This window comes from Podarcis gaigeae (assembly GCF_964106915.1).
Source record: "Podarcis gaigeae genome assembly, chromosome: 8".
Classification (NCBI taxonomy): Eukaryota; Metazoa; Chordata; class Lepidosauria; order Squamata; family Lacertidae; genus Podarcis; species Podarcis gaigeae.
The window spans coordinates 51147171-51173196 of NC_139684.1; the positions used below are offsets into that span (position 1 = coordinate 51147171).

A 26026-nucleotide genomic window follows, 5' to 3' on the forward strand; every position below is an offset into this window, starting at 1 on the left:
AATAAACATTTACATATTAAACTTTAATTTTCCTTTTTTAAGGATGCAGACCTATCTCTTCGATAGGGTTGCTTCATTGTGCAGTTTTTGCTCCAGTCTGGTTTTAAAGTTCCTGTTCATATGAGGTTCCCCAGTCTTTCTTGTGTGGTCAGGAGAGCTCACAGCCCAAGTCTATAGACACTGGTTCAAATGGAACCTAGTATTCCTAGGAAGATGGCTGCCAGTTTGCCCCAAATATCTGAAAGATTTCCTCCTTCCCCACAGATCCTCCTTGGTGTTAAGATTAGCAGAGTGAGTGCTCTTGGTTATTCCACCACCCTCAGAAACTCAGGGTCTGGTGGCCCAGAAGGAGACATTCTCTGTGGCAGCCTTTATCATGGAATTCTCTCCCCACAGAGATGTGTAGGGCTTACTATACAGCTTTCAGCAAATGTTAAAGACATACTTCTTTACCCTGGCCTTTGACACCTGAGCCAGGTGTTTCCAGGGCATTCTTGCACATATGATCAATATACATACAGAAATTAGTGGTTCTATCCATCATAAAACCAAGTAGAAAAGTCCATTGCTTCATGCAATTTGGTGATGTACACTAAACTGCAGGTGAAATTCTGTAACCAAAAGTCCAATTAATTAACTTGCATCTACATTCAATTACTCCTGCTCTTCAGAAAGTAGTGTTCTGTTTTCTGCCTACACTGTCTTCCTCATAAATATGGTTAGGATTCTGATTAAGCAATTACTTGGTCCTGATGTGCTCTCAACTGTTCTCAGCTAAAGTAGGCTAGATTTTATTTAGGAAGTTTTGCATGTTTAGCATTTCAGTGGCATCAGTTTGAGAGTAACATATGCTCATGGAAATTAACTCTCAATAGTCCTGCAAAGAAATTCAGGCTTTGGGAAACCGGAACAGGCTCAGGAGAGATTATTAAATATTAGCTAGATCCCAAAGACATAACTTTTACACCATGGATAGTTGACCTTTTGGCCTGCCAGGTGTTGCTGGACTGCAACTTCTACCATTCCAGATCATAGTCATGCTGTTTGGGGCTCATGAGAACTAGAGTCCAACTACAACTGAAAGGCTACAGGTTAGCCACCCCTGTTTTAAGCCAAAGTGTCTGTGGGGAATGAGACATATGGCTTAGAATTGATTCAGCAAAAGAGTGCTGTCAATCACATACTATCCTGGAAGCCTTATCAGGATGAAAACTATATTTTAAAAATGAGAAGAAAATCCAAAGGCGGGTGAGAATTTCCTTGCTGCTCAGCTAGCTGATAAGGAACATCTGCTAATCCAAAATCCAGTGCCAAGGGAAGCAGTTTGTTGGCCTCATTCTGAGAAATATATACCTTGAATTCAGTTTGAAACAGGACATGCACAGGCCAGCTAAATATCTAGACTGGGACTGCAATTTCTGTTCTCAGATTCTAATATTTCAGTATGGTCAGAAGATAGACCATAGTTCCCTGGATGTAGTGGACCATCTAAATCAAGGGCAAAGAACTTGTGGCCCACCAGATGTTACTAGACTCCAGCTTCCATTCCCTCTGGCCATTGCACATGCTGGCTGGGACTGATGGGAGTTGGAGTCTAGCAATATCTGCAGGCCACCAGGTTGGACAAATCTACCTGCAGAGTACTTGGGGAAGGCTGGCATGCATTTAAGATGAAAACAGAAAATTGGGAAGGTTATTATCCACTTTTATACTGGCTTGGTCAATTAAAAAACTTTGATTGTTTTAAACTTTGTAATTTGCATCTTGGAAATCAGGAGCGGTGAACAGGATCTGGCAAGCATGCTGAATCCTGAACTCACCCACCCCATGTTGGTCACTATGGCAAGTGGGCAGGCTATCCACCTGACAGTGCTTTCTACGTACACATTAAATCCTTCCTTTCTTCTTTTACAAATGCAGCTTGAATGTTTTTCCTTTGCAGCCCAGCTTGAGTTCCAAGAGGGAGTGGGAGAAAACTTGAAATTTCTCACATCTGACATAATATGTGACCTAGGGTTCAGGACCTAGGTTTGAGTAAAACAGCCTGTGGGCCAAAGTAAGCCCACAGACCAGAAATTCCATCTTCCTGTTGTAAACTTACTGCTAAATCAGGCCCTATAGAACTTCATTTGAAGCCAAAGATGTTGTGTCTAATTCGCAGCAAAACAAATATTTGGGTGAAGGGTGGTATTAATAAAATAAAATAAAAAACACAAGGGTTTTGAATCTGTTGGGTTGGGCACATTCAAGTCACAGTTAAGCCTTTTTCTTTAATCCTTTAGCTTTAGAGATACTTGAGGAATTTGATTTTTGTGAATGAGTTGACATTATCAGCACCTCCAGACTGATGTGAAAATCAGAACTTGGTTATCTGCCAGCTTCCTCACTTCCCTGAATATTCTAACACAGTTCTTGTCTCAAAAACAATGTAACAAAATTAATTTTAAAATGCATATTTTGAGAGACAGCACATTAAAAAAATCTGTGCTTTATGAAAAAATACATTTAGGCTTCAATCCTACAACCACTCACAGAAAGAAGGAATTTAGGCTACCTCTCTCCCTGATGAGCAAGGTTTTCATTTGCTGGGGATTTTTGACATGGGGAAGCATGTAGGAATTGACCCCATGCCAGCAGTCTGAAAGAATGCACCATAAGCTATTTCTGAATTTATGAAGCAGCCTTAAGAATTCCAGCAATGAAAGGCTTTTTAATTATTCTTTCTCCATAATCCACTTAAAATTTGACCCATCAGTCAAATCAAGAATGAGTCTGAGTTAATCAAACAGTTCTCTAGCATATAAATAAAACCAGTAAAATGAAAATTCTAGGACAGGAGGAGGTTTTTTTATTGTCTTACAAGGCAGTGGCAGCATTTGCAATATAGCTGTAAGGCTCTCAGTGACAAATAGACTGGTTAGCATATCCATAGAAGGTTTGTTCTGCATATATGAGCATATGACAGAGGTGCAAGAGGAAGCGCAGATTAAAGACAAGAGGATATACATTGCACATGCCAGACAGTGGTATAGTGGAACTAAGGAGACCCTCTTTCAGCCTCTGACCAATGCTGTTCAGAAGGAACAGCAGACATACAACCTTTCTGGAATAAGATGTCCATTCCAGAAACTATAGCTCCTTGAGTGCTTGTTAATCATGTAGTTATGACTTTCGATCCAGAAACCTGAAGGCATGCCCCTCCGGTGCTTGCCACTCACAGCCTTAATGTCTGCTGAGGGACCCTGTTTGACAGATGAAACACATGGGTGTTGCAGTGTGAGGTCTTCTTGGTGGTGGCGCTTCAGCCAGGAATCCCCCAGGAATTTTGATTGGAGTCAAAACCACTGAGCTTTCAATGGAGCCTCAAGATACATCTCTTTTCCTTAAGCATTTGGGAATGTTTGATGCTGCTCAACATCAGATGCACTGCTGTGGTTTTAATGTAATAGTTTGGCTTCAATATTCCCATTAATGCTTATGTGGTTTTGTTGTATTTATTGTTTAGTTGCTATACGCTACCTTAAGATCTTGATGATGAAGGATGACTCAATGAATGACTAAATGAACTAAGGAACTCTAAAGCAGTGCAGCCAGAGAGGCATTTCTGTATTGTGACTCATTGCTTGCTGTTTTGAGAGCAGTACAAAGGCAAGATTTTAATAGGACCTTGGACAGCTCCATGCAGGGCTCAGGGTAGAACCTCCATAAGAGCATAAGAGCAAAGCTCAAATGTTGTTGTTTCAGCAGCACCCATAACCCACAGGTGCATATATAATTCTGCAGTGGCACAGGAAAACAAAGATGGAATTCAGCAAAAACCACTGAGATTCCTAAGAATCTCAGCTTTCTTTTTCTTTTTCTTTTTTAGAAATAGTTTATTCATTTAAAAACATACAGTTTAATATAACAATAAAAAGATCTCTGTGGTTTACATTTAAAAGTACAGATAAGAAGCAATAAAATTTCCAAAAATGTAAGAAAAACAGATAAAATCAGCAGTGTTCAAAACAGAATGAAAAATTAAGAGGCAGAGTCCAGGAAAGCTTGCGTAGATATATATGTTTTTATTAGGCATTTAAAGGTCATTGCTGCCTCTGCATTCCAGAGTGCGTATTTTCACCCTCTGGTTGCAAAAAGAGACTTGAAAGGATGTGGTCAATGCTTGATGAAATTTCAGAAGTCAAGGAGGCAGCTGGATAAGGCATTTCAGACAATTCTTAAAAACATAGAATTGTCAGTCCAACCACCTGCAATGCAGGAATCACAACTAAAAAAAACCCCTGAATCATGGTCAGCCTACTTCCATTTAAAAAACTCTAATGAGAGCCTGCTACCTTCCAAGATTGTCCATTCCACTGTTGAAAAGCTCTTAGCATCAAAACGTTCTTCCTTATATTTAGACCACATTGTGACTAGCTAATATACCAATAAATTTAACAAAATAGCAATATTATGCAAAATGAGAGAAACTATGTAGATATGATCAAGTTGTGTGATTCTGTCTGCCGAATTTAATTTGTGTTAAGGCAGGGAATGCACAGCTAAAACATAACCCTGAAAGTACCATTTGTCCCTTCCATGATCTGCATAAATGAGATTTTACTATACACTAATTACCTTTCATTGCATTCATTTGTTAACAACAACAAAAGCAAAATACACTATGTGCAAAGTGCAATTCATTGTATTTAATTACAATTGGATCAGGAACACTTGATGTGAAAGTCCTGGCGTGTGGCTTTTGAAATGTACATTTTATTGAGAACAGCAATATATAACATCTTTGAACATTGGTAGTGAACTTGTTCTGGTTCCACTTTTTCTCAGTTTCTTGCTGCTATGCTCCCCCTTTCCCTCGTTCTAATTTTGTGTATTCTTATTCTTTCCTGTCTTTCTTTTCTTTATTTCAAAGCAACGTGGATACGAAGGAACTATGTGGTGAGTATATTATCTGTTGGCAGCTCAGCAAATTCCCTGATCAGCTTTGTTGGTTATAACAGCATTGGCATGCCTGTGTTCAGTAGGAACATTTTTAGGTATTTAGTCAATGGCCCTGAGATCTACGGTATAGGGTGGTGTACATATTTAATAAGAATTGGAAAGTGAGCAAGACCATTGATCCATCTGGCTCAGTATTTCACTGACATATTGGCAGCATCTCCAGCATTTCAGACAGTTGTCCTTCCCAGCTGTACCTGGAGAGGCCAGACATTGAATTTGGAACTTGCAAAGTATGTCCTCTACTGCTGAGTTACACCCCATGCCTAAAAAGAGACCTTCTTATTTAAAATCAATCACAGGAAGCAGCTTTACATGGAATCAGACCATCGTTCCATGTTGCTCTGAATTGTCCCCAAGTTTTAGATAGGGGCTTCCCCCAGCCTGGGATCTTTTGCATAAAGGTACTGTAAAGGTAAAGGGACCCCTGTCCATTAGGTCCAGTCATGGCTGACTCTGGGGTTGCGGCACTCATCTCACTTTATTGGTCACCTGGTCATGCCGGTGATGTGGTCACACCGGTCACGTGGCCAGCATGACTAAGCCGCTTCTGGCGAACCAGAGCAGCGTGTGGAAATGCCGTTTACCTTCCTGCTGGAGAGGTACCTATTTATCTACTTGCACTTTGATGTGCTTTCGAACTGCTAGGTTGGCAGGAGCAGGGACCGAGCAACGGGAGCTCACCCCATCACAGGGATTCGAACCGACAACCATCTGATCGGCAAGTCCTAGGCTCTGTAGTTTAACCCACAGCGCCACCCGCATCTTTTGCATGCAGAGCACATTTTCTGACAGCAGTGCTGATCAGACCCTGTGTGCTGATCAGGCAAGGCCACACATTTTATCCTTGTTAGTTGATGGTAAGTGAAAAGAAAGTGGGTTGCTATAGGAGAGTGTCCCCACATGCACAGCAGCAGCAGCAGCACTTCAGCCCTTAATGAACACAGGAAGCTGCCTTATCCTGAATCAAACCATCTGCCTATCTAGCTCACTGTTGTCCACACTAACGGGACAATCCCAGGGATTAAACCTGGGACTTTCTACATGCAAAGCAGATACTCCACCACTGAGCTACCTATCCAGGCAACCCCAGTTGTAGTGTCTGAGCTTTCATCCAGACAAAAATTAAAAATATATAATTGCCTTAGCCATATAAGGTAGGCGGACCAGTGCTTCACATAGCTCAGTATAGTGGAACCTCGGTTCTCAAACTGCTCCATTCCCAAACGTTTCAACTCCGAACGTCGAAAACCCAGAAGTAAGTGTTCCGGTTTTCGAACATTCCTCGGAACCTGAACGTCCAACATGGCTTCCAATCTGCAAAAAGCCTAGCTGTCAGCCAAGTGGAATTTGAACATTTTGGAAGTCAAACGTCCTTCAGAATGGATTACATTTGACTTGCGAGGTTCCACTGTATTGCCTAAATCTGGCATGGGGAATCTTTCCTAGCAGGCAAACCAGACCATTATCTCCTGACCCCTCCAGGCCAAATGTGACATCACTATGACATCAGGTGCTGCTGTGCTCTGAAGCCATAATTGCTGGGACTTCAAAGCATAGTATGAGCTGTTTGAAAGCCCCTTTGCAAGCAGCCCTGCACTGCTCTTTAAACCTCCAAAAGTCAGCTTCAAAGAGCAGCACAGGGCTGCTTTCAAAATGGCTTTCAAGCAGCCCTGTGCTGTGCTTTAGCTGTGTGTTCCTGTTCCCAGGCTATGGCAGCAGTTCTGTATGTTCACATAGTTCGCTCCAGATTGTGTCATCCTGTTCTTGAGAAGGAATTTCTCTGGATCCTGGCATGAATCCAATAATAAGAGCCCTCTCTGGCCTTGTGACTTTGTAGAATTGAACCCCTGCTCATTAGCTGATGAGCAGGGATTAAATCCTGCTAACGCTCAGCCAACGAAGAATGTCTGTACCCCTCATCAACGTGACACCAGTTGATTGGCAGGTGGGCATGTTTTTTGAGAAATAGCCTCGCAGGCCAATTTTGACCCCCTCTGTGGTCTGAGATTGGCCTACAAGCTGAAGGTTCCCTGCCCCTGCCCTACAATGACTAGCAGTGGCTCTCCATGATTTCTGACAGGGGTCCTTCTCTGTTGTACCTTGAAATGCCAGGGATTTAACCTCTTGCTGAAGCCTCTCCTTATATCTGAGAAAAGAGGGAAAATGGGTTCTGGTGAGTTCCACACGCATAAAACATATATGTGACTGGAATGCCATTTCCCCAGCGTTTGAAAGGGCTGTATGCACAACGCATAGAGAATATACAATAGCAGAACTTGTTGGGCCAGGTTGGGCTGAACCCTTTGGGAACCCCATTAGTCAATTCCATTCACACACAGCCCTTTCACAAGTTGGTTGATTGTATGAATGGGGGTCATGTAAGACTCACATCTCAGGGGTGAGGCTGGTCTGCCTGTCTTTGTGACACATGGAGGCTTTTGGTCAACAGACGGAGTGCTTGTTGAACCCCAACCCCCAAGTCACAAGTAGATTAGATTGTACTTCTCACACTGTTACACTGAGGTAGGAAACAGAAGTGGGGAAAATAATGTTGCTAGACAATTCTCTTAACTAGGACATCAAGACTGAGATCAAGTTGAGAGAGGCAGTGGATACATACTTTATCTTCAGATGTTTATGTACTTTGCTAAAAATAAATGCTTGGCCCAAAGGCACAACAGAAACATCTGGCAAATGCTTACCTGCACTTGATAGTAATTGCACTTACAGTGACCTAGGGATCACATAGCACACTCAGGATTAAACTCGTCTTACCAATATCTCAACACACGTAACCCCTGTTCAGCTGTTGTTTTCCAGCTAGGGATGGAAAAGGAATTAGATTCAGTTCTCATTTAAAGATGAAGCTGCCTAATTGTACTCCCTGAAGCAATGCACAAACTGAAACGCAGACACCGTTTACAATCCTCCCGAATTTTGCAATGCACTTCTCTCGCTGAGTAATGTGTACAAAAATTCATGTGCTAAGCAGAGATATAAATGTGTAGATTAATGAAATCCACACTAACATGCTGGTTCATTTTCATAAGGACTTTTTAAAATAAAAAGATACGTGACATGGAAATGTGGAGAACTGAACTTAAGACTGGAGAAATGAGGAAATGAGAGAGAGAGAGAGAGAGAGAGAGAGAGAGAATGAGAATTCAGGGATTTGCCCATCCCTGTCTAGAATGCACACTTCTGTGCATGTTCTCTTGGCATCACTCTTCCAACTTCCTCCTTCAGCTCTAAGAGGCCCCTGAACAGGATTGGGGCTGAGAGGCTTTGTTGCTGCTGGGGGAAGACTTCAAGGGCAACACTGTGCCTACATGTGTCACATTGGTGCCCTCCTAACTACTACAACCTCTTCTAAGTCATCTTGAGAATCTGTTGAAAGGCCACGGCATAAATAAACCAACCTTCTAGTGTCCAGCAAGCAGCCATTGGGCTTGCGTTAGGCTTACCCTCAGCATGTATTTGCAAGTGCCTCAAATCTCCCGTTGGTCCAGGTGAAATCTCTCTCTTGTGTTTGCAAAGGCTTTTTAACCAAAATTACAATTTAATCCTGTTTTACATGTCCAGCTTTTCAGTGCCCGCCCCTGCCAAAATCGCAATCGTTATTTTTCTCCTCCTCAGGTTTTATGGACTGTGTCACAAGTTTTGCTTTATCATCTCCAGAAAAGGATTTACTTCTTCCATTCCTCACTTCTAAAAGCCAACTCTGCAAAGTGATTTATTTATTTTTCACTCCCTTGTATGGTGAGGAAATATCTGCAGCTGCTGGAAATTAGGTGGCTGGGGTTTTTTAAAATCAGGCTCAAGCCGCTGTGGATCACAGTGGAAGGAGGACTCCTCACTGCTCCTCCAGCAGTTGCTATCGCTCCCTTCATCCTGCATGCTGTTCAGAGAGATATATGGCATTTTAATTAAGCCAAGGGAGGCTAATTAATGGACTGTCTTTTGAGGTTATTTATAGGAGAGTTCTGTAAGAAATGTCAATTCAATATGAATTGCTGCTTCTTTTCTAACAGAGATTATGGCAGCACCAATTTCTGCACTTTTAAAAAAAATAAAGATGGAAAACTTACTTAGATCTCGATCTGCCGGTGGAGGTTCATAGCTAAGTGTCAGGAGCGGGAATCAGAGACAGGTCAGCAATAAATCACAATGTGTCAGTGAAATTAACTCTTTATTCAAGGAAACAAGTTCAGCTCAGGAGGCCAGCCCTAGTGAGCACAGCAACACACCCCGGTAGATCTTACCCCTTTGAGGCAGTTGTGGGGACTGAAGGTCCTCGCCTCCCCTGAGTACTTCCCAAGCAATCTATGACTCCATTGCCATGTCTGTTTCTGCTCCTCCCTCTTCATACCTCTTCTGGTCCTGGGAGACTGGGGGGAGGGGAACTGGTCACAGCAGGAGGGGAAGACATCCTCATTTCTTCACCAGCCTCACTCATATCAGTCTCTTGGCTCCCCTCCTCACAAGCCTCTGCTTCTCCCTGCTCACTAAACCCTGTTACCACTTCAGCTTCCACCACACCTCCTTCATCTTCTCCTGTCATCCCACCACCAATCCCCTCAGTCTGAGCCTTCTTTCCCTGGGGTTTTCCTTATGGGTTCCCCAACTGGTGCCTCCCACATCTCTTCTGCATCCAGCCAGTCCATGACATCAAGATCTGCCTTCCTAAACCTAGTACCATCCAGTTGTTTGGTACTACAACTAACAGGACTATTTTATTGGATTATTTCACTTACAGATATTTTCAAGGGCTGTGTATTTGGTCCAGACAAATTTCAGTTCCTGAACGAAATCAGCATGACTCAGGCTGATCTGGGATTTGCCTGGACTAGGTCATGGCAGCCCTGGATCACCTTGAGTCAGGTCCACATGGACTAATCTGGGGCTGTCAAAAGAGAGGGAGCACGGGCAGGAGATGATGCAGGCAAGATCTGCTAACAACCCTGATCAAACATGTTAGGGGGTGACAAATGGTTGTGGTCTCCCTCTTTCCTCTGTACATTTCACCTTAATGGTGTTCTGGCCCATCCACAAAAAAATCTCTTCAACTACTATCTTGGTGTACAGAAAGGGTCATGCAAATTATCCCTCAAAAATAAATGTAGCAGCACAGTAAGAACTTGCCTTCAACTATTAACAACCCTTTGAATAGGTCTTAAATCAGAGGCTGGACAACCACCTGTTGGGACTAGCGTTGCATTTCCTACAAGCCCGTCACCGCTGCCCTGCCCAGCTCTATGATTTGAACCCCTTTCACCTACTAAACATGATGGAGTGCAGTGTTTTTAGAAGTTGGAATATTTCCTGGCTGGTACACTTTGAAACAGCAAGTTTTCAATTTGGACATTTACCTTGAGGCAAGCAAGTATGATTAAAATGTTATCCTTTATTTTTCCCTCCCTTTTCCTTTAATCCTGCAATATCCTCGGGGTCCAGATTATTTTACCGACCACATGGGAGATTATGAAGATGTTCTGGCTTCCCTGGAGACCCTCAACCTCTCCATTCTGAAGGCCATGGATTACACCAAACGGGTGAGTGTTCATTATGTCATATATATGCAATTCATCTGTAGCTGCTAAAGTTCTGAGTGGGTCAAAGCTGGATTCATGGAGTTTGTGACTTCTTTATTTTGGGGGTAATTCCTGTTCAAGGAAATGTGGAGAACTGGTGCTTTTCTGGTCCCCCAGTGCACATGAAAACTGGGGGCTGAATTATACCAGCCCAGATGATAGAGGGAAATAGGTTTTTTAATGAAAAAATACAAAGGAGTGAAAGAGTGCACCTCCACTCTCACTTCTGCCATGGCAGCCAGAGTCTGGCAGGGCACTGGATAAGGGGAGGAAATAGTCTTCAATTTATCACCACCACTAAGCCTTAGGATTGCAACCTAAGAGTGTATAATCAAATGAACTCCATGTCTACAATTGACTATTTACTGACACAAGTCAGAAGCCTGCAAGATGAATAGTGTGGGTGCATAGTAGGTAACTTTAAGCCTGTGTGAGAATAAGATGGCATGCAGACTGGCAATATACCTCAAGACAAAGGTGAGCCCCTTAAGTAAGGTGTATCCTCCTCAGATCGTAGGATGAAAACCCCAGGATGAAAACCCCAGGTGTTTTCAAGCTTAGTTTCTCAATATTTTATGAAGCCTCAAGCACCATTCATATGTCCTCCCACCATCCAATGGCCATGGCAGAAGCCTGTTAGTGCTGCCTTCTCCAGCTTGTCCCTGCAGCGCCAAGCAGATGTCCCTGGATAGCCTGTGAGCAAGATCTGAGCTCAAGAGCAGTCTCCCTACTTGTGATTCCCGGTGACTGAGTTTCAGAGGCTTGCTGCCTCTGTCAGTGGAGATAGAACAAGTTCCTTATGAGGCGGAGAGAGATGGAAATGAAGGCCAAGAATATGTTCTGCTTTAAGTTCTTTTGGCTACTTATTCCTCAGAAACAGGCTTTCTGTGTAGAGTGACTTTCATTAAAGTTTGTATAATATGTTTTCCCCCTTCTGGTCTCTCCTATTCTTGAAGAAATAAATTGCTTTTCATTTCAAAGGAAAACTCTGGTATGCCCTTGAGTGCAGATGTGTTTCTAGCCCTGCTTCCTCAATTGCCAACCAAATAGGCTAAACTAATCTATTAGAAGGAAAATCCGCTCCAGACGCTATTAGTTGTAACCCCCCCACACACTTAATTTTTTAAAAAAGAAACTTTTCAAAGCAAAAGCAGGTGCAAGGTTCTAAATGTGGCATGCTGGATTCGTTTTATTAACATTTTTGCTATAGGCCTGTTTTACTTGTGAAGTTCTTGTATAACCCATTTTAATTGGTGTTTATACTTTGTGTCTTGAAAAGAACGCTGATAGTTTGTTTCTTTTAAGGAGACATGTGGCAATTATTTTCTGTGGGGGAAGCTCGTAAACTATCTCTGGTAATTAGGCACTAAAGTATACAAGCTAAACAAAGTGTGGGAATGTAATTACTTTCTGATTTAGGGAGATCTGCTGCTGTCGCGTCCAACTGGTAGGTGAAGCAGAAAGCTCAGAAAACTGTTAAAATAATAATAATCAGTTCTCTTCCATGTATGAAGTTCTATTTCATCTTGGGCCTGGACCACTGATGGCTTAAAACTGTCCCAGCTGTTGTGTTTACTCATAAATGGTGGCGTTTAAATAAAATCTGCCTGAAAGTTGTGGAAGCCAAGTCATGATTGTTCAGTATACAGTACTTCTGTGTTGCCATCTGTGCATTTTTCCAGTGCAAGGCTAGAAATGGTGTTTCAAAGGATGAGCTGGTGAACAGCATCAGATGATGTTTCAGTTTATACTGAGTAAATGGTCAGAAATCATCTCTTCTTTTGCCTAAAAAGTTTGATAATTGTATTGCAACCTGTCTGAAGCCCCTTGGGGCATAGCTGCAACACAGACCTGGGCAGCAGTGCCGAACATTACCCTCTTTCTTCATTGTGAGGACATATTCCAGCCAGGCACAAACACTTGCAAAGGGTGCAAAGTAGGGCTGGTGACATGGCATGTGTAGAGGGGGTGTGGCCTGAGGAGAGTCTCGAGGGCCAGGTAGAGAGGCCTGGAGGGCTTTTTTTTTTTTTAGCTACAGTTGATTTAATTATCTTTTGAATATTTTTAAATACTTGTTTTAACTGTTTTCATCAACATAATTTTTAAATTACATGTTATATTTTTGTGAACAGCTGAGAGGTTTCCTTATCAAGTGATAATAGAAATTTTGTTAAATAATGTAAATGACAGGTAATGTTATAGGGAAATCTTTTCAAGTCATTAAGCATGGCATATCACTCTGGTTAACTCCTTGAAAACTGATGTTCTCTCAGCTATAACTCCTGCAGGAGGAAAATGTAAGTCATGTTCAAAATTCTAAGGACCGAACTAGATGTTATGTGGAAAATCCATAAAGTATCCAGTGGCAGGTTTTGTATTATTGAAAAGCAGCTGTAGGAGACTGCTGTTCAGAGCAAAGGAGTGGCAGGTGGTGGGTGGCTGGCTGCTGAATTCTTCCCACCATGCACCATGTGTTTGCTCAAAATAATTGTTCCCAAGATCTGGGGATCTATTTATTTACTTCTGCGGGGAGAAAAGCAACTTGGGCTTCATGATTATTTATTCATTTTATATGTTCTTCAGCCATGAAAGGTTCTCAGAGTGGCTGATAGTGATAAGACAGTCCCCGCCCTCAGGCGTATAATCTAAAAGACATGATACAAAAGGAAAAAGGGATTAGGAGGGAGGAGGTGGGGAGAGGGGAAGCCAGAGTCGGGATTTTGACCATATACAAATGTTGAGAAGAGAAAGGATTTCACACCTCTTAGTATTACTACTCCCAATTCCAAAACAATGTCCCAGAATATATATCCTGCTATAATAACTTGCATGTTCTTTGGGAAACAACTAATGACAATGTTTGTATTAAAACTTTGCGGCTGTTTCCTTCCTGTGTTGTGTGCGGCTGAAAGTGGCCTTGGGAGAGATCAGAGTTAACTTTGTAGCCAAACTACAATTTATTAGGCTTAAGCTCACTTTGCAAGTCCTTTCTTACTTGTAGGAGGAAGATCTAAAAATAGGGCATTTCTGTTAAAAAAAATGTTTTAAGGCTCTATTGAATAAGAAATACTTGGTCTTAATGTAACCCATGCAGTTCTCTTAATTGCTTTCATGACTGGAAAGAAGCTTTCCTGCTGATGTCTCACATCTTCAATAAGAAACTCTAAAAAAACGGCAAAGCAAGACATCTTGGGGAAGGGCGGCTCCCGCAAGTCTAGGGGACTAATGGATTGTCAAAAGCAGGTTTGCCATAAGATGGCCTGAAAACAAGGGAGAGAGCAACCTGGTGACTTTGGATGGCTTCCCATTATATTTATGACCGTGGCTGAGATGGTGGACCACTGAATAATTGAAGAGTGCTGTGGAGCCAGTGGACTTTGCCTAAAGCAGTAATTATACTGCAGCTGGAGCCATCTGCTTGCATTAATGCCAGAAAGGTGGAGGGGTGGCCTCTTTGGTGAACAGCAATGGAGAAAAACTCCCGGAATAGCATTATAGTGCTGCACAGCACTTAGTAAGGAGGTTGGAGAATTCTGAAGAAAACAGAAATCAGTGGAAATTGCCAGTGTTTATTTGGAGGAGAGACTATGTCTGCCCAATCAAGCTCACAGTTCTTATAGAAGGTGAGAAGTTTGCCAAGGAGGGGTGAGCAGTGGCCAGGGCCCTTCGCACACCAACCTCTGGGGAAGGTGGAGTGTGACAGGCCGCCAGCAAATGAGGCAGCTGATGGAGGATCAGGCTGCAGACAAAGCAGTCTGACCTGGGGATACTGATGGAAGACAACAATATGGGAATATTTGAAGACTTGAAGCTTGAATGAGTATGGTAGCATGCATATTGTATTGTCTGCAAACCAGCTTCCATCTCTCTCTCACACACACCCACACCCACACCCTGCAGAGTGAGGTAATATGGCACAGAGGTCAGGCAGTTTCTGTCAGAGGTAGGAATAGGGTGACTTTTGAATACACCAATCAAATTACATCAAATTATGGGGGTTGGGGTGTGGAAATATATTTTTCATACTTGGAGCCAAAATAGCTAGATTTGCCAAGACCAAACTGAGCCAAAGGGCTTTGTGTTCCTTTGGCTTTGTGATTCTGTGACCAGACAACATATGTCAGCTATTTAAATGCTATGCTGAAGCACTTTTTGAAAATGGCACCTAAGATCTAAAGATTTCACACTTCTGTGAGCCCAAACTATCCTCATGATGATTGAGCCACTCGATAAGCTTGTGTTGAGTTGAAAGTGTCTCCTGTTGGCTGGTGTGTTCTGTTATTCTCGATTCTGCTAAGAATTTCTGCTCTTAAAATTCCACCAGAAAACTGTGGGGTGGCTAACTTTATAATGTCCTCATTATGCCTCTGAAAATTCTCACCATCTGCCCATAGACTTCAAAAGGAAAACTGCTAGGCTGCTAAAACTTGATTTTATCACAAGCGCTTGTTTCAATGTGTTTGTACACTACTCTATTTTTCATTTCCTTGCAGAATTGGTTTGGGCGCTCACAAACAACAGCAGATGAGAATGTCAACCTGTTTTTCATTAGACTGAGCCAATTCGAGCAATGCCTGGATCCCTCTGAATAGACCTGATTTGTCTTAAGATTTGAGCCTTGGCCAAATCCAGTGCATAGCCTTGCTGGCCAGCCCTTCAGAGAAATGTCTATCCCCTGCAAAGCAGGACATGCAACCGCCCTGTATTGCACTTTCCCCCAGAAAGATGAGACTCTGTTCTGGGAGAATGAGGAATACAATAACCCTTCAAATTGTATTCACCTTGGCTGATTACTTTTCTCTCCCTTATACAGATATATTTTCCTTCAGATCTGCTGAGCAAGCTCCATAATAACTCATTTTCACACCCATTCCTGCAGAGAGCAGGTTTTTATATGCTGTGTTCCCTTGGGGAGTACTGCATTGTGGCAAAAGGGCTGTTAATCTTCTACACTTAACTAGCATTGCTGTTAAGTATAGTAAATATATAGATAACAAGATATCCCCAGAAGGAAAATTGCAGCTTTAAAAAATGTGTCCATTGCACTTGCAAAACCCATGCCAAATTTGTGTCCCCAGATTTCTTTTACATGTGTTGCCCTGTGTGAGCCTCTCATGTTGGTTTCTGCTTCCTTCACTGAGCAGCGAAGTGCTTGTCACAAGACAATGTTTACATTCAACAGTCAAGTGCTGTTGGGTTTTCTCACGGGAAAGGAGACTGGATGTGACGTACACTGGTTTCCTGTTTTTCACTGTTCTTTGCAGTTCAGTGTGATTCTCTCCGTGCTTTAGAGGAGAGAGGATGCCTTTCTCTGCTCCGGCAGAGGGAAAATGTTTTTCTGTAAATTACCAGCTTTGAAGTGTAAATAAAGTAATATAGAGCATGTTGGCACGTACTTTTCATCATTCCGCTGTGCACTGGACACTGCTTATCTCCAACATTTGGTTCCGGGCCCAGAAAAACGCAGTGTTTTGAGAATGGACTCCAGAAGTCGGGCTCCTGGCAAAGGAACAAAGGAGCAAAGAATTGGAGTGCCGGCAAAGGATCGGAATGCAGAGGGCCGGATCGGACGATATCTCTGCGCGTCAAGATGATTTGATGAGGTATGTGCTACAGCTCCGGGCAGCCTGCCAGCTTCTAATTAATGGCTTTATGGCTGGACTTTGAACTTTTATAGCCGGTTTTGCCGTGGCACAGGCAAAAGGCTAGAAGGATAAATTTTTCCTATGCTGGGGGAAATCGAAAGTAAAGCAGCTGCAGCAGTGTCGCAGCATGAATTTAAGACAGCAGAGAGAACTTTCACTTTTGAACTTGCCTTTGGAATGCGGTTTGAAGCAGCTGCAGATAAGCAAAGCAGTTAAGCAGAAAGGCACAGGTTCACAAAGCAGAGGCTGTTTTTGAATTTGCTTTTGGATTGAAGCAGCTGTACACAGACACAGCTTGTATAAAGCAGCTTGATTTAAAGCAGCAGAGATGACGCAGAAGGCTAATGCCAAAGTCATGATGGCTAGCTGCAGAAGGCTGGATGAGGCAAGTGGGGAATTTGATGCCAATCAGCCAAATGCTCAACTCACAGTAGCCAGTGATACTGCCATGATTCAGAATGAAGCAGACCGCCAGGGTGCTAGCTGCATGGGCAAGGGGGAGACTTCACAGACGTCATCCCAGAGTGCAGTGGAACCACCAGATGGCGCCAAAGCTTTGAAGGCAGTGAAATGCTACACGTGTGGACGTCTAGGCCATATGAAGAGGGAATGCAGATATCCCAGGGCCAAGACAGAGCAGCGCAGCGAAAGCTCATCGCGTGGAAAAGGCCGAGGCAAAGGCAAAGGTCCGGTGTCCAGGACAACGCAGCACAAGGCAATGGTCTCACGCTTCACTCCAAAGGTTGCAGAGGTCCAGAAGACATCTAGATCTTTCTTCGTTGTTGATTCGGCTGCAACCCACCACATGTGCAACGATAAGCGACTGTTCGTGTCTTTTACACCGCAGGAAGGTGCGATTCACCAGGCGGATGACCACACAATTCCCAGTAAAGGCTACGGAACTGTTGTTCTTCACAGTTTGGACTTATCGATACAGGATGTGCTTTATGTGCCAGAAGCCAAGCATAATCTGCTCAGCGTTGGACAGCTGAATGAGCGGAAAATTGACGTTTCCTTTAAGAACAAAAGGTGCATCATCACAAAGAAAAATGATTATGTATTGCATGCTGAATATGTTGATCGTTTGTATGTTTTGTATTTTGATGATGTTGTGCAGGATGACACTTGTTGCATTGCAGGTTCTAACAAAAGTTTGCATGCAGAATGTATTCATGATTTTCATCGAAAATTTGGTCATTTGCATTTTGAGGCAGTATCTAAAATGCCTGCCTTGGTTGAAGGTATGACTATTAAACCATGCAGGTACCACATGAAGTGCAAGGCATGCGCAGCAAACAAGGTGAAAATGGCTGCGAAAGGTAAGGTGTCTAGTAGGCAAGCTACAGAACCATACCAGGTTGTTCATGCTGATTTGGTTGGACCACTAGCGCCCTCTTTGGGTGGAAACAGGTACTTCATGGTTCTCATTGATGCATTTTCCAGGTATATTTATGTGTACAATCTCAAGCAGAAATCAGAGGCTTTTCCAAGGTTCAAGGAATTCTGTGCTTGGTTGGAAAATGTGCATGATAAGAAGATAAAAATTCTTTTCAGTGATCGCGGGGGAGAATTCACTTCTCAGCAGTTTGAAGCTTTTCTGACTGAGAAAGGAATTCAACACGATTTGTCTAGTCCTCGCTCGCCATGGCAGAATGGACTTGCGGAACGAGCAAATCAGACATTGCTTCAAGGGTTAAAAACCTTGCTGCATGATGCCAATCTTCCAGAGAGTTATTGGGCCGAAGCTCTCTCATGTTTCACTTACAGTTATAATCGCAGGTTATCTTCAGCGATTGGTTGTACCCCCTATGAGAAGATGTTTGGCAAGAAGCCATACATCAAACACATGAAAATTTTTGGTTCTGACATGTGGGTTCACTCACCACAAAACTCCAAGTTAGACAAGCGTGGATTGCATGGTATCTTTCTAGGTTATCAGAAAGGGTCTTACAGAATAATGATGACTGACTCTAAGGAAATTAAGCTCACAAGAAGTGTTGAGTACAATGCCAAGTGGGGGGAGAATGTGGGAATTTTCCAATGTTATCCTGATGACAGTGATGAAACTGAGGATAGTCAAAAGCAACCGCAACAACCCACACCCACTGATGAAGGTTCTGATTCTGAGTCTGAAACTGAATCGGGTGATTCAGAGGATTTCAAGAGTGCGAAAGCCTCTATGCGACCCTCTGAAAGCTCTGATCAAGAATTGGAGGAACCATTGTTCACAATAGGTCACTTTTCTCCTAAGAAGGAAGAGGAGAGTGTTGAAGACTTAAGGCTAATTCGCAGGTCACAGAGAGCAACAAAAGGCAGACCTCCAAAGAGATTTGCTGATGAGTTTGCTAAGATAGCAGTAACAGCTGTTAAAAGCTCCAAGAAGGTATTTGAACCTTCAAGTTTCCAAGAAATCCAGGATTTGGATTCAAAGGAAGCTGAGCCATGGTTAAATGCCATGAAGGCTGAGCTAGATTCCTTGGAAAGGAACAAAACATGGGACCTTGTTCCAGTAGTTCCAGGAATGAAACTGCTTGGAAGCAAATGGGTCTTCAAAGCGAAGACAGATCAAAATGGCAAGATAGTCAGACACAAAGCCAGATTGGTAGCCAGAGGTTTTGCACAGGTACCAGGTGAAGACTATCACGAGACCTACTCACCCACCGTGAGGTATGAGAGCATTAGGCTTATGCTCAAGCTAGCTGCAGAAGAGAATCTACACATTAGTCACCATGATGTGAATACAGCTTTTCTGTACGGATCTCTAGATGAATCACTTTATATGCTTCCACCTGATGGCGTACAGGTAAAACAGGGATTTGTTTGTGCTCTGAAAAAGTCCCTTTATGGTCTCAAACAAAGTGCACGGTGTTGGCACACAAAACTCACTGAAGTATTGTTTTCTCTAGGTTTTAAGCAAGGGAAAGCTGATCCATGTGTATTTGTCAAAGAGGAGGGGCAAAAGAAACTGTATTGTTTGTTTTATGTTGATGATCTTTTATTCTTTTGGAAGGATGTCACAATGTACAATAATGCCCTAGCTCAATTGAAAGAGCACTTTGACATGAAAGATCTTGGTGAGGTAAACAACTACCTATCTCTGGAAATAGAGAGAGATCAAGATGGTAACATTCTAGTACACCAGTCACGTAAAATTGCTGATGTGTTAAGCAAACTAAACCTGATGGATGCTAACCCTGTAGACACACCGATGACAACAGGTTATCAGGTAGATGACACTGGAGAAGCATTTTCTGACACTACACTGTACAGAAGTGTGCTAGGCAAGCTAAACTTCATTGCCAGATGTTCAAGACCTGACATTGCTGTTAGCTGTAATTTGCTAAGCAGACAAGTCAACAATCCTACTGTTAAGGATTGGAAAGCTCTGAAACGCATAGCGCGGTATTTGAAAGGCACTATGCATTACAGACTGAGATTTAACAATCAGAAGTCTGGTGGTCTTGAGATATTTGCAGATGCAAGTTTTGGAAGTGACACTACAGACAGGAAAAGTACGTCTGGAGTTTGCTATAAGTACAATCAGGGTCTATTTGATTGGTCATGCAAGAAGCAAACAACAGTTAGCTTAAGTACTTGTGAAGCTGAACTGAATGCACTGTCTTATTCACTTAAGGATTGTGAATGGTTGTTACAATTGTGCAAAGACATAAAAATTCCTGTCAAATGTCCAATCCAGGTTTACCAGGACAACAAAGCATGTTTGGCTTTGCTGAATTCTGAAGGTTGTAAGCAAAGCACGAAGCACTTGCAATTGAAGTTGCAACATGCTAGGGAACGTATTCAAAAGGGACTCGTAACGGTGTCCTATATGCCAGGTAATGAAATTCCTGCTGATGTATTGTCCAAGATTGTATCAAGGGATCAACACTGTACCTATGTGCAGAAGTTGGGTTTGTACTAATATTGTACGAACACGCTGCCCAGTGATGTTCACAGAAAGGGGGAGGATGTTGGTTTCTGCTTCCTTCACTGAGCAGCGAAGTGCTTGTCACAAGACAATGTTTACATTCAACAGTCAAGTGCTGTTGGGTTTTCTCACGGGAAAGGAGACTGGATGTGACGTACACTGGTTTCCTGTTTTTCACTGTTCTTTGCAGTTCAGTGTGATTCTCTCCGTGCTTTAGAGGAGAGAGGATGCCTTTCTCTGCTCCGGCAGAGGGAAAATGTTTTTCTGTAAATTACCAGCTTTGAAGTGTAAATAAAGTAATATAGAGCATGTTGGCACGTACTTTTCATCATTCCGCTGTGCACTGGACACTGCTTATCTCCAACAGAATCGACCCTGGTGGTGTTTCCAGTTCCCCAGCTCCTGTCCCAAGACAGCCATCTATTGATGTATTTTATTTGTTTGTTGCATTTTTATTCCACCTGTAACTCCAAGGTGGCATCCATGGTTCTCCCTTATTTATTCTCCTCCTTATTTAATCCACACAACAACCCTGTGAGGTAGGTTAGGCTGAGTGGCAACGACTGGCCCAAGGTCATCCAGTGAGCTTCATGGCTGAGTGGGGTTTCAAACCCTGGTCTCCTAGGTACCAGTCCAGCACTTTGACCACTACACTACACTGGTATCTACTGTGTGGTGTAGTGGTTAGAGTGCTGGACTGGTATCTACTATGCATCTACCATAACATCTACTGTAGAAGTTTACAGAAGCAAATTATTATTATTGGAGGCTTGCCCTTTAAGTGAAATGGGGCACTTCCAAGCTCAGCCCATGGGGGGGGGCATGCTCTATTGGTCCTTGGTGCTAGCTTCACCTTAGTCTCTCTGCCTTTTGCACCAATGGGCACCAGCCCTCCCACCCACCACAATATTATTATTTTGTGGTCTCCGCTTCCCTGAACAGAGAGTTGCAGAGAGTTTTGGAGGAGAGGTGATTGGAGAGTTATGGCATTTTGTTGTGTGTGGTATGTTCACAAGTATGACTTAAGTGGAGGATAAGAACTCATAGCAAAACCACTGATGCCCACCATATCAACCAGAGAGAGATATTCACAACCCAAGGTGCCTTCAGATCTCACAGCCATCACCCATTGCAGCTAACATTCTTTCTGTCCAAAACTATAGTTACTTTCACACACAAGACCCACCCTTAGCTGGGTAGTGGGAGAAAATAATTCATACTTGTCACTCACATTTCAGAAATGATTTTTACTAAGCCTGTTCTCCTACAAGTATTTCCTTTAAATAGACCGTGTCTCATTCTGACCCATAAACACTGTGTGAAGGAACAGAATTTGTGTGTGAAACATGGGTTGTCAAACAGTTGCCTTTTGCGTTAAAGGCTCTCCTGTACAGGAAGGCTCAAGGTTCACAGGAAGGTAAGATGTACGAGAGGATGCTTTGCTCAGGAAGCTGTGCACAAGAGGGTCAAAGATCCAGCCAATTAAGGAGAAAGAGTGATGCAACCAGAGGTTTATTCTCCTCCTGATTGGCTGAAAGGTTAGGAGGAGGAATGAAAATATTGTATATAACTTGGAGTGTGGGGAAATAAGTTAGTGAAGAAAGTCGAGGAGTCAAAGTTAGCGTGAAGTCTCAAATTTGAAAAGGTGAAGAGTTGTGCAAGAGAACATTGTAAAGAAGCACTTGAAAGTGTTAAGGAGCTTAGTTGAACAATGTCTGGAAGGAAAAGAGGACCAGGAAGGGACCGCAAAGCTGAACAAATGGAATGCAAACTGAAAGGTGTTGGCTTGGTTAGGGAAACTATCTAAAACAGCTTTCATCTTTTGTTCTTATGGGTAACTGCTCAAACTGAAATTATCGGGGTTTTTTAAAAAAATATCTTTGTAACTTCTTGCTTTACTAAATCCTGAAGTGTAAACATAGTTTGTTTTTTGGGGGTGAGGGGGAATACTCTGATCTCTGGTTGTTCACCCCACATTTTTATTGTCAGAATGATGACAGGAGTTGTAGTTCAACAACAGCTGGAGGGCTCCCAGTTCTCCAACACCAGCTATATTTCAAATTGGGTGAACTATGATGGACTTCAGCAACTTCACTCAGTGGAATCCCTGCAATGCGTAGACCCCAGTCCCCAAGCCTGATGAGCAGCACAGTGCAATGCATGGTGGCAACCCAATTGCTCTTGCCCATCAAATAGGCAAATAGGAGCCATGCAAATGCAAGAGAGGAAGAACGCATAACTGGAGACAAGGCTTTTCCAGAGCCAAGATATTGGGTGGGCTAGGTTCCAGCTAAAGACATCTTTAGAAGGAGAGGAGAGCAGATCTGTGATAGTGGGACAACAGGGGAGAAATATGTTTTTGAATGGAAATATATGTTGCAGCCAATGGAATAAACATTTAGCAGCTTTTTCAAGCAGAGCATGCAAAGTAATCAAAGGATTTGAGGGGTTGGGGAAAGATGCCGCATGGCTCTGTAGAACCCAAACCGAGCTATAGGCAGTAGAGAGTATGTCAGATCAAGCTAGATTTTGCATTTTAATGCTGGTAACAATGCTGTATTCCCCTTGCTTCTTTTAAGAGCTGGATCCAAGTTCTGCGGACTAAATTGATTCTGGCCGTTTGCACCTTGCTCATATATATTTCAGGAGCAAAGAGCTTTGGGTAACCTGCCAGAAACATTCATAAATATTCACTTCGAACAAGTAGGACAGGTTGCAGATACTTCAGTTACCTTAACAGACCTGCCCTGCCCAAATGCCACTTCTTATATTTCTACAGTTCTGGAAGGAAAGCAAGCATTCGGCAACGTTGTCTTCTGCATCCCAGTTCATGCACTCATTGGAACTTGTGTGGCAGATAACCAATCATGCACATCATATAATGCATTCAGTGTGGACTCTTCTAAATCCAGGGGCAGGGGAAGAAATCACTCAAAGTTCTTATTTAATTTCTTTTACTTACTGCAGTTACAGTAGATCCCAAGGATATAAGTGCATGGGTGTGGGGAACACTATTGCTGGAGAGTCCGAAGGGGTAGGTCCTTCTACTTGCTCAAGAAAGTCAAACTCTTACAGATGCTAGTTTTCCTCAGCTAGTTTTCTGATGTGTAAGAGAATGCACCCATGTGTTAGGCACACTGGCTGAACAGTGTCATCAATGTGTTTGCTTTCTTTTTAGCTTTCCAATTATTTGAAACTTTTCTTGATGGTTCTGGACTTCTACAGGCATATATCTTGACTGTTGTGTTCTGTAGTGGCGGCATCTGAGGGAGTGCACCATATGCACCCTCAGCCATCATATTCACACATGCACCTGTCTCAATGAAAACTTCAGCCTATTGTCCCAGTATGAAAATGTGGTGACATAGCAGACAGTTCTGCTTGAAAGCAGTTGTTTGTGTGGAATACTCCGTGCAAACCTACTGGTCCTCTTCTTTTGGTGGTTCAGTCTGAACAGCAATTGCTTGCCTTTGGATGTAACTATGTGGTATAAGTATGCAGCTGCTGACCTGCATACTCTTAAGTAGTTATTTCTTTTCCCGTGATTATGGCAAGCTGTGCCTTTGGCTGGGCAATCGCCTCTGTGGGATCTTTTGCCATTGCAGTGGGTTACCTGAGCTGCCTTCAGAGACACCAGAGCCCTCAACATCCCTATCCCCTGAAGAAGGGGAACCTGACTCCAGGGTGGGAGAAAGAGGCAAAGGCTGTCTGCAGTTTTCAAGATTTAGATGAGATCTGTGGAGGAGGAAATGAATCAGTCCAGTGAAATACTCTAGTTTCTCTCTGTGTGTGTTGTAGTTGAAAGGAAGTGGCTGAGCAAAACCAAACTGAGCAGGGGGCTGGATGAAAAGGCGGGTGCCTTGGTGGCATTGCCTTACTGCGCAGTTGGCATCCATGAGCTGCTGAGTGGGCAACAAATGTCTTGGTCAGCATAGCAGCATGAATCTATACAGCAACGTTTCCTCCCCTCCTTCAGTAGTCAAACCGCTTTCCTTTTTTCCATAATCAATACCTTTACTTTCCAGGGTGAAGTGCTATCTTTTACCTAATTTCTGCAGTATAAAGACCAGACCACAGAAGTCTTGTGCCTTTGCCCTGTGCTGATTGGGGCTGATGAGAGTTGCAATCCAAAATATCTGGAGGTGGGATGTAGGCTCCCTTGGACTAGGGGCATGGACTCACCTGCTCACCATGCTGAGACCAATGGAGGAAGGGATGCTCCAGAGGCGGTGCCAGTTCCAGGATGTGGTGGTCCCTTAGACAACAACAGTTCATTAGGCCATGGCTCTCCTGTGTCGTGCTTCATTTGTCTTTTGATTTAAGGCCAGGACAGCTGAAGAGCTCAGAAGGGCAGCTGGGAACTAGCTCTAGCATGAACTGAGCACAAGTGAGTACAAGCTTCAATAAGCCTTCTCCAACCTTATGTTCTCCAGACATTGTTCCCTACAGCTCCTATTAGCCCAGCTAACATGGCCTATGGTAAGAGATGATGGGAGTTGCAGTCCCATGGAGAAAGTGGAGAAAGAACAGTTTTCCCCCCTCTCACAACACTAGAACTACTCAGGCAGTTGGGAAAGGCAGGCTTTCTTACATTTAGGAATCATAGAATCATAGAGTTGGAAGAGACCACAAGGGCCATCGAGTCCAACCCCCTGCCAAGCAGGAAACAAGCAGGAGTCAGCCCTGACCTGGTTTTAGAGGCTATTTGGGCTATATGTCTCTTTCTTCAAGGGGAGCATAACTCGCCCCACTTCTAAAACAGGCCATCTATCCGATTTCTAGAACCGATATTTTTTTCTCTTTTAAATACCTTTTTGCCCCTTTTTCACCTTTTTTATCCCATTTCCATACTACTCCTATTTAAAAAAACAACCTCAAAATATATATCTCAACACTTATTTTAATTAGAAATGTTTAAGGAATTTGATTTCTGTGAATTCTGATGTGAACTCACTTTTTCACATCTCCTGAGCTAATGAGCTGATCAGAGAATAATTACCCTTCAGATTTCACATGTCTCTGAATTCTGCTATACAGTTCTTGGCTCACAAAAGGCTCCAGGGGGTGTGATTTGCCTAAAATTGGGGGCAAGTCAGTGGGTGTAGGTTCTTGTTGAGTTCATTAAGAATCCCCCCTTACAATGCAAGTAATGAATGAAGATTGTCTGAGCTAGAATGCACAATCAAGTTCTTGGTATTTTCTATTAAACTTGATACCAATACTACACTGCTGTTAGGGGTGGAGAGCCATTTTCTAGATTTAGTCTGGTCAAGTTTAGCCATCCATCTTCATTTCAAAACAAAAAGGAAAGAAAAACATGATTTTTAAACCTCTTCAGTCCTGGGTGTGTCTGGAGATCTTTCACAAACAGCATGTGACACTCAGGAATGAGTAATTCTTTTTTTAATTGTGAACTTTCTCTTCCATTTAAAAATAATCTTTGAAAGATCTTTATAAAGAATGAAACCTGTCACACACACAAAATAATCAGCATCCCAGACTGCTCTAAAGAAAGATTTCTGGCACACACAAAAAGGGCTTCTTTATCAGATAAATGTATGTAGCAGTTGCTTTTCTTTAGATCCAGGTGTCTTACATTTTCTTTTGTGTAAACCTTTTAGCACAAAGACAAAGCCTCTTTCATATGTTAATACTTCTCCTTTATCAAGTATTTGATTGTTTACTCATCAGCTTGAAGCTGATTACCTACTATGCAAATTCTGTTTCCCTGATGTCCACTTGTTAGAATAGCTTTAGGGACTCTTGCACCTCCAGGTGTATCTTGGGGCAAGCTGAAATGCTACAATGTTCTGCTTTTTGACACAAAAATTTTTAAGACCCTAACTTTACTATAGTGAAGA

General features: G+C 42.8%; 1 protein-coding gene across 1 annotated transcript in view; it reads left to right on the forward strand.

Annotated features, from left to right (window-relative positions):
* NECAB2 (N-terminal EF-hand calcium binding protein 2) overlaps positions 1-26026 on the forward strand; it is a 163231-nt gene that overhangs the window by 77267 nt on the left and 59938 nt on the right. The window contains exons 4-5 of the mRNA XM_083749971.1: positions 4913-4938; positions 10456-10553. Of these exons, the coding sequence (XP_083606097.1) occupies positions 4913-4938; positions 10456-10553 (124 nt within the window). The remainder of the gene's footprint in view (positions 1-4912; positions 4939-10455; positions 10554-26026) is intronic.